General features: G+C 40.9%; 1 protein-coding gene and 1 long non-coding RNA gene across 2 annotated transcripts; both read left to right on the top strand.

The window, feature by feature from the left end:
* The first annotated feature begins 311 nt into the window (after nt 1-311).
* LOC136531639 (uncharacterized) lies at nt 312-1,774 on the top strand. Its single transcript, XR_010778082.1, has 2 exons — nt 312-444; nt 1,161-1,774. It is a non-coding gene; the product is annotated as an uncharacterized lncRNA (long non-coding RNA).
* A 1,807-nt stretch (nt 1,775-3,581) lies between these two features.
* On the top strand, nt 3,582-5,181 carry LOC136531641 (defensin Ec-AMP-D1-like). The gene is made up of 2 exons (XM_066524287.1): nt 3,582-3,741; nt 4,745-5,181. The coding sequence occupies exons 1-2, from the start codon at nt 3,678-3,680 to the stop codon at nt 4,903-4,905; spliced, it is 225 nt and encodes a 74-aa protein (XP_066380384.1). The 5' UTR covers nt 3,582-3,677; the 3' UTR covers nt 4,906-5,181.
* The last annotated feature ends 3,677 nt before the right edge of the window (nt 5,182-8,858 follow it).

The raw sequence follows: 8,858 nt of genomic DNA, 5'->3' as shown, positions 1-8,858 counted from the left end.
AAATCCTGGTCACATATTAGTAGGCACTAATAGTATTTGATCTTTCTTTGGGAGAAAATGTCTAGAGATATACTTATCTATGTATCAAATGATATGAGTAACGGATTGTTGGACATCGAAAGTGCGCATTTTAGACATCGATAGTGCGTGTGGTAGACATCGAAGTGCGTGTTCGGTATGCATGCCAATCAGTCATTTTCTGGATATTGGCGACACAATTATGCCAATCACTTTATTCGCATGCCTATGTGTGAAAATATTCGAGGGGTGCTTTATAATTCTTAGCTATTCGTCAAAAAAGCGCGCATGCACAAAACCCACTTACTTGTGGGAAGATATTCTTACTTTCACACAATGCCAAGCTATCTTTCTCCTATATATATCATAACTCTCTCCTTATAAGTAAATATGCATAGTCCGAAGCTGGCATGGTACTTGCAATATGTAAGGGCTCACAACTTCTTCCCTTATCTGATATCATATGCAATTGACATAATTTTCTTCATTGTCTAAGCTCTTAGCTGTATGACTTGTCTCGGATTGTTTTTGGCCATCCTTTCCCATTGGATTTTAGCTGTATAACACTTATCCATATTCTTATGACTATTTTTTCATCGGATGTATTCACTTCATAATAATGAACTAGTAATAATGAATTGTTGTGTTTGTTGGAAACAAAAGAAAGTTCATTGGTGGAGTAACCAAAAAGTGGCAAATCAGTATGCATCAATTATTTACACATCAGCTGTGTTCTGAGTATGTTAACTAGGTATTTAAAAGTGTAAATGAGTTGATAATTTTATTGCAAAGGACATAACTATGTTCAGTAATCGATTGGAAACAATTCACCAAAGTATTCAAAGTGACATGTTAAATGTGTGTATTGTTCACTCTTATGTTTACTGCTAGATAATTAAACAACCCAATTGGACTTGTAATTTTGTAATACTGTACGAGTGTATATACTTCAATTTAGGACTTTAGGTTGTTAAATGTTTCTATAGCAATTGCTAAATATCTAATGTCTAGTTTTGTTCACCGGCTGCTATTCTTTGTAGCACAATTTTATTTGAATGTTGGGTTAAAATTAATCTCATAGCACTTCTTCATTTCATGTGTTTAGATTATTCTTATGAAATAAATGTATATGGTGTATTCAGTGGGGAAAAATGATGAAGGCATATACCATTCTTATGGCCCTTTGCATGGTAGTTATGTTCTCTTGCAATGCCGTGGAGGGTGGTGGAGCATACATGAGGCATGATGCACTTTCACGCAAAGCTCTAAAAGAACAAAGCAAGATAGCAACTAGTGGCCTGAATCCTTCAGTTAGCAATTTGTCAGGTCAGGCATCTAGCAACGTTAATGGTGTGAACAATAACTCCGAAAGCACAAACACTAATATGTCGGGCACCGCTACAGCCTATACCACTACCACAGATTCCCACCATGACCTCTCAGTTGATCAGTACCGAAGAATCACCCGCAACAATGAGAATAAGCCGTGATGAAGGATTCATATATCAGGGCACTCAGTATCAACCATGCATAAGAATCTATGGATGGAACCATCTATCTAGTTTGCAAATTTAATTGTATGTTGTAGTTGTGTGTATTTCTGGAACAAACTTGTATTAGAAGATGCCTACTTTGTGTAACGGTATTTTCCATGTACTTCATCCATCTCAAGCATTGGATTCTCAAGGTTTTCCAATGCTCAGGAATGTACCATATATATTGGACTAGTACAAATAAAGCGGATGTTTATGGTCCACAGTAATGGTCAAAATACGTGACTTCATTTTCATAGTTGGGTTACAGTAAGGATTTCTGCATATCCAGCATATTACGCCAGTTAAAGAGGGAATTGTTGAGGTTAGATTTACCAATATTTCTATATTCTTCTTTCATACTACACCATTTTCCACTTGGTCCATAAGTTACCGTCTCCGCTTGATTTACCTCCACCGCCATATCCACTACAGCAGACGCGTGCTTTGCCGAGTGCAATTGCACTCGACAAAGAAGGCTTTGCACTCGGTAAAGCCTTTGCCGAGTGCTGCACTCAGTAAAGAGCTGTCGGCATATCCTTTCACGGCAAAGGCTTCTTTGTCGAGTGCTTTTTCACAGAAAAGCACTCGGCAAAGATTTACACTCGGCAAAATGAAAATGCGAAAAAACCCAAAAATAATAGTAAATTTTTTAAAAAAAAAAATTCGGGGGAGGCCGCCACCAGCCAGCGTCCGCCCGTCTTCATCGAAGTCGGTGCATTTTTTACGCTAAATTCGCGGCTAACGCGACCAACGGGATTCGAACTCACGACCTCTCCCTCGCGTGTCTGCTGCTCTACCACTATACTACACTGTCACTTGTGTCTAGATTCTGTTATCTATTCTCATATATTATACTAAACCGAGAGTAAATTGCTTGTTTCAGGCACTAAACGAATTCAAATCAAAAAGTGGTCAACTACAAAGTTTCATAACTTTTCAAGATCTACAATTTTCCTTTAGGAAGTTTTTCCATCCGAGGTCGTCTGAAAAATTCGAATTTCAAATTTGAGAGATTCAAACGTAGTTTTGTATGATAAAATGATTTCGAATAAAAAAGTTGTCAACTACATAGTTTCATAACTTTTGGAGATCTACAATTTTCATTTAGGAAGTTTTTCCATCCGAGGTCTTTTGAAAAATTCAAATTTTAAAATTTTCAAATTCAAACATCGTTTTTGCATGACAAGATGATTTCAAATCAAAATATTGTCAACTACAAAATTTCATAACTTCTCAAGATCTACAAAGTTTATTTTGGTCATTTGTTCATCCGACATAGTGATAGTAACATTGTTCACAAATCTTATATATCTCTCTTCTACTTTCATAAAACTAATATGAGAGATATGAGAGAGGTAGATTTTATAAACAATGTTATTGTCGCTTTGTCAAAATGAAGAAATGACCAAAATAAACTTTGTAGATCTTGAGAAGTTATACAACTTTGTAGTTGAAAAGTTTTTCATTTGAATTCATTTAGGGCCTCAAAAATTGCTTTGAAAAACTGATTTGTCGAGGGCCAAAAAAAAAATGCACACGACAAAATACATATTTGCCGAGTGCCAGAAAAAAGGCACTCGGCAAAGACTCATTTTGCCGTGTGCCGAAAAATAGCACTCGGCAAAATACATATTTACCGAGTGCCAAAAAAAAACACTCGACAAAGACGCATTTTGCCGTGTGCCGAAAAATAGCACTCGGCAAAATACATATTTGCCGAGTGCCAGAATAAAGGCACTCGGCAAAGACGCATTTTGTCAAGTGTTTTTTTTTGCCGAGTGTGTTTTATTTGGCACTCGGCAAAGACCGTCTTTGCCGAGTGCCCGATAAAATACACTCGGCAAAGCGTCCGGCACTCGGCAAAGTGCCGGTTTCTGATAGTGATCGCTCTCTAAATTTAAGCTGAAGCTCCACCACCAGTATAAATAGCTGGTTGTAAATAGACATATACCACACAATAACCTGTGGAGCAAAAGTGCATTGCGTGCTGGTATCCTTTTGTGTATAAATAAACAGGGTGCCATGCCCCCTGTTCTCAAGAGTGAAGCAAGAGCCATTTGAAAAGAAAAAGGACATATTTTGTAAATTCCTGAAGCGTGCATATATTCCTGTGGAGACAAGGTAATGGAGTCGTCACGTAAGATGCAGCCGGTCGCCATCCTTCTACTCCTGCTCATTGTGGCCACCGGTATGTTCTAAAACAAAGACGTAGATTCTCTGCACATATATATTGTGACGCATGCATGATTTATATTATATAAAGAGTTATATAATTGAAACTGATTCTGGTTTGCACGCTGTATTCGCTTCTGATAATAATATATTCAATGTTATGTAGGTTTCTTACATATTTTTATATATATAGTGGGATTTTCTAGTGATAGTTCGATTATTTGCACATTATGTTGTATATTAGAAAATATATATGTAAAGGCTGATGATACAAGGGTTTGGTTTCGGATCACCTATGGTACGGTTGCCAAACCGCCCTCAAGATGTAAGATTTCTAGAGATTTTTGTTAGTTTGAGACAGTTGCAATAACCGGACTCATAAAAATTGATTTTGACAGTCTCTAATAATTGATTATTTATAGTATTGGGAGTTTTGATCCTGATAAGGCCTTGTTTGGATACCCATGTATCCATCTCAAATTATGTGTGTAGGAGTGGTTTGATGAAAAATTTAGTTTAAATTCCACACCAAACCAATTCAATGCACGTTGGATTAAGGTCGATACATGGGCATCCAAACAAGCTAATTGGTTTCCTGTGGTAGCACCGCATCTCGCGACATGACATGTAGAGCCATTGTTGTAGGCTTGTGACCACCGCATCTTGTGGCCTAATTATGGTCTGTATGGTAATTTACAGATGCGTCCTGGCCGACCGTCTCTGCAAATGTTCCATTAACGCTGACCTCTAATTAAGCATGCTTTCTGTACAAATGCACAAGATCGAGTTGCCCTGGTGCCCTTGTTTAGTACTATGTAACAGCAAGCATATATAACGTGTCTGTAGTCTGTACAATTCCTCTGTGATACTGACTGTTGTGCTTCTATAGACGTATGCGTCTGAGATATATATACATGGCACCTGTATTATTATATAGTACAATTCTTTATGATATACATACTGATCCCTAACCCGCGCTCTGCTGTGCCTGTATGTGCATGTGGTTGATGACGAGATAGATATGGCGGTGCAGGCGAAGGAATGCGAGAAGAACAGCGAGCGATTTGTTGGGATATGCACGAACGACGAGAACTGCGCCACCGTGTGCCGTAGTGAAGGCTTCATGGGTGGCAGGTGTAGCACCTTCCGCCGCCGCTGCATCTGCATTAAGCCGTGCTAATTAAACCAGCTCGCTCGCCATCAACTGGATGAAGGATGATGCGTGCGCCTGCGACTGCGACTGCGACCGTACCGATCGACTACCAGATGCCGTGCTAACTACTCTCGGCATTTCATTTCGATGATGGTCTTGTGTTTTGAGTTATTTGCTTTATTTATTTATTTATTCCAACAATAAAACGTACTGGCAAGGAGATCTATTCATGCTTGCTTTGTTATTTATGATGATTCCTGCTTTATAATCTATATGTAATTAATGAATGATTGATTGTTTGAATTGGCCCAGTCCCAGTGAGTTTTGTAGTTTTGGTATTTCGCATCCGTCGCCTGCATTTCTCTGTCTTGGATGCAGTGACAGACGACTCACACCAACAGTATGTAGCCAAGGGCCTGAAAAGCCCCGTACAGCCAATTACGTGACGACTTAATAAAAAGCTTTAAATATGTTTTGTCAGGTTCAGATTTCCCCTCAAGTTTAGTTGTCTTACTCAAAGAGATTACTCTACCGAGGGTGAACCAATATGAAAAATCACAAGTTTTGTCAAATCTCTATCTCTACACTTAAAAAATAACTAAGCTTATTGTCTGCATCCCTGCATTAACCCCGCCCGACCCCGCTCGCAAACCCCGTCCAGGCAACCCGACCCACGTATTCCGCAACAGATAAGGCCCTGTTTCCAAAACAAACTCGGTTTCCGAAAGGCAAACAATCGTGCCATATACAGACGTCTTATTGCTGCTGGGGCGATTTTAGGCCGCCTCCCGCACCTGGTTTCCAATCATGGATCGCTGCCCATTCTGACACCTCTCCTGCACAGGGCTCCTCTCTTCCAGGATGCAAAGGTGACTCACAAGTTCTCCTCTCCCTCAGATTTGCACTGAAAATTAGACTCTAATTTCTATGCACTTTCATAATTACTGACTAATTTAATCACGCTTTAATACTTGTCAATAGGTATACTTGGCAATGGTGCATGCACATGAAGGAAACGATATCACGCCATCTTAGCCTCAAAGCCAACTGAGAAGGTGAGACTGCAAATATTTCAGAGTTGATAACATTGTACCTTTGGGTGGTACAGGCCCATCTCTTGTTCAATTGCTTATATTGGTCATCTGTTCCCTATGTTTCAGTGATAGTAGATTGAGACAAGCTATGAGCTTCAAGTCAATATATGAAGAAACAAATGTACAACAATCACATGAGAAACCTTTTCAATCAATATAGAATAACATCCTTTCTCTTTCAGTTCAGGTTCAGGGACACATGACATGTAAGAAGACACTGTGGCCTAGGTGTGAATTGATTTTTTTTTAAATAGCAACCAACGAGCCACCTTCCTCCAATGGTGTGGTCTGAAACCAGCAACATGTAGACAGCAGTGCCTCCACCGCTTGTATGGTGGAAAGAGACATTCAGATGTCACAGACATAAGCTCCAGGCACATACATCGCTGTAGGCGTGGGCAAAAACTTACGCCTCCCGTGCAACAGACGGGCATGATTCTAGTAAAGAAAAAATTATTAATTCAACATTACTACCTTGAATTTAAAAGGATCAAGATGTCCAAGAGAGAGGGTGAATTGGACTAATTATAAATTTTTTTCAATAATTAAACTCTACGGTTAGCCTAATTAACCCCTTGTGCGTAGAAAGTGTTTCTATTAATCTAACGCACAAAAGTTTAGCACCCTAAGTTCCAATTCTACTCTAGCATGGCAATTCTAGGAATGTAAATGACAAGAATTGAATTGCTCAAAGTAAATGCTCAAAGTAAAGAGAGAAGGAGGAACGCGGCGATGTTTTACCGAGGTATCGGAGAGTCGCCACTCCCCACTAGTCCTCGTTGGAGCACCCGTGCAAGGGTGTAGCTCCCCCTTGATCCGCGCAAGGATCAAGTGCTCTCTACGGGTTGATTCTTCGACACTCCGTCACGGTGAATCACCCACAACCGCTCACAACTTGAGTTGGGTCATCCACAAGCTCTCCAGATGATCACCAAGCTCTCAATCACCACCAAACCGTCTAGCTGATGGCGATCACCAAGAGTAACAAGCACGAACTCTCACTTGACTATGACAAGCCTAATGAGAAGGATGGATGCACACTTTGCTACTCTTGATCTCACTAATGAGGGCTCTCTTTGGGATTCTCAAATCTCAATCACCTCATTAGGACCATGCTCTTTTTGGCACTCTCTAAGGTGTTTCTCAGCTGTTGGAATGAGCAAAACTACCCCCACACACGAATGGAGGTGGTATTTATAACACTTGCTGAAAAACGAACCGTTATGTGCCTCTGCGGGGTGACCGGACGCTCCGATCATGTTGATCGGACGCTCCGGTTAGTTCACCCCGAACTCCAATGTTTAAAGTGTGACCAGACGCTGTACAGCGTCCGGTCCGTACTGACCGAACGCGTCCGGTCGTGATTTTCCCTCTCTGGAACCTTACTGGAGTCGACCAGACAGCGTCCGGTCGCGCCAGACGAAATCACCTTGGTCAAATGAACTGACTGGACTCTGAGCCAGCGTTCGGTCACACTGGAGCCAAGTCCGGTTAGTATTTGACCCTCTATTCACTTCCAACTCTCGATCATATGTGAATGAAGTTTGCTCCATTGGATTTAAGGGCTATTTTGGAGCTACCTAGTGCTAGATTTAGCAAGTGTGCACCACACCTAACTCACTTGACTCACCTAGGTCAAGCTACCCGTCCATACCCCCTTAATAGTATGGCCAAAGGAAAAAACCAAGTCCTAAACTACTCTAAGTGTCTCTTCAACTCCAAACGACACTTAGAACTAGTCCATCATTAACCTTGTCGTCTATCCTTTGAAAACCGAAACGATTTCTATCGTAGGGGCATGACCACCTTGATTGCCCAATCGATCTCCATTACCGTGACCTAACTTAATTGCCTCTACAAAACACACGTTAGTCACAGTAATCACGTATTATCATTAATCACCGAAACCCAACTAGGGGCCCAAATGTTTTCAATCTCTCCCTTTTCGGTGATTGATGACAATACCACCCCGAGTATGTGAAAGAGTTGAGGTTTTTAACACACTTGGTTCATATAAGCTTTTGGCAATAAGAACAAAAGTGTTAGGCAAGCTTATATGACCCAAGCCAACATGATGTACTCAAAAGATTTGAAATAAGCATGAGTACAAGTAATAAAGCTCATTTGCATCAGAGTAAAACACGGAGGCAAAGCAAATGAGCATAACACAAGTGATATGACACATAAATAATTCAAAGTAGCGAGCACACATGTCATATATCACGATCACGTAAATATCACTATCACATAAATATAGTTTGATGCATAAAAAGTAAACACACGATGAATGCATAATAGTGTATCACACATAAAAACTCAAAATATAATAGATAAGCTAATAGATAAACTAAGCTCCCCCTAGATATGTCGCTCCCCCTAAGTCTAACATACTCGAACCCTCTCCCCCTTTAGCGTCAAACACCAAAACCTAAGGGTCGGTCGGCGGGGCTGCAGCGGACGAGCCGGGCGCTGAGGTATGAGGAGCGAGCTGGAACTGAGTGCCATCATCATCTGACCCTGAGCTCTGAGCAGTCTTACCCTCTATAGCTAGAAGTGATGTTGAAGCAGTCTAGGTCAAATCAGGAACTGGAGCTGCTGTAGGCTGTGCTGGTATGACTGTAGCAGCCAGCTCTGATGATGCCACTGAGGAAGGGAGCGTCTCTGTAGTCCCGGTAATAGGTGCAACTGTAGAATGACCTGGACATGTATATATAGCGGAGTAGGCTGCCCTGTCAACTCACCGAAAGATGCACCAAGGCTCTTAGACACTTAGTCTCTGGCACTAGCAGCGAGGAAGTCTGAGCTGGTGTGAAGCCCGTCTAAAAAGGTATGAACTACGGGGCTAGCACTGACGAAGTGAACCACTATGACACCTGCTCTGTAGGA

The sequence above is a fragment of the Miscanthus floridulus genome, unplaced genomic scaffold (assembly GCF_019320115.1).
Source record: "Miscanthus floridulus cultivar M001 unplaced genomic scaffold, ASM1932011v1 fs_401_1_2, whole genome shotgun sequence".
NCBI lineage: Eukaryota > Viridiplantae > Streptophyta > Magnoliopsida > Poales > Poaceae > Miscanthus > Miscanthus floridulus.
Note: the sequence above shows the minus strand (reverse complement) of the source record. Positions and strands in the feature narration are given on the sequence as shown.

Coding starts and splice junctions, on each gene's coding strand:
- LOC136531641 (XM_066524287.1), top strand. CDS start 3,678: ATGGAGTCGTCACGTAAGATGCAGCCGGTCGCCATCCTTCTACTCCTG. Junction 3,742..4,744: donor CCTGCTCATTGTGGCCACCG/GTATGTTCTAAA, acceptor ATGACGAGATAG/ATATGGCGGTGCAGGCGAAG.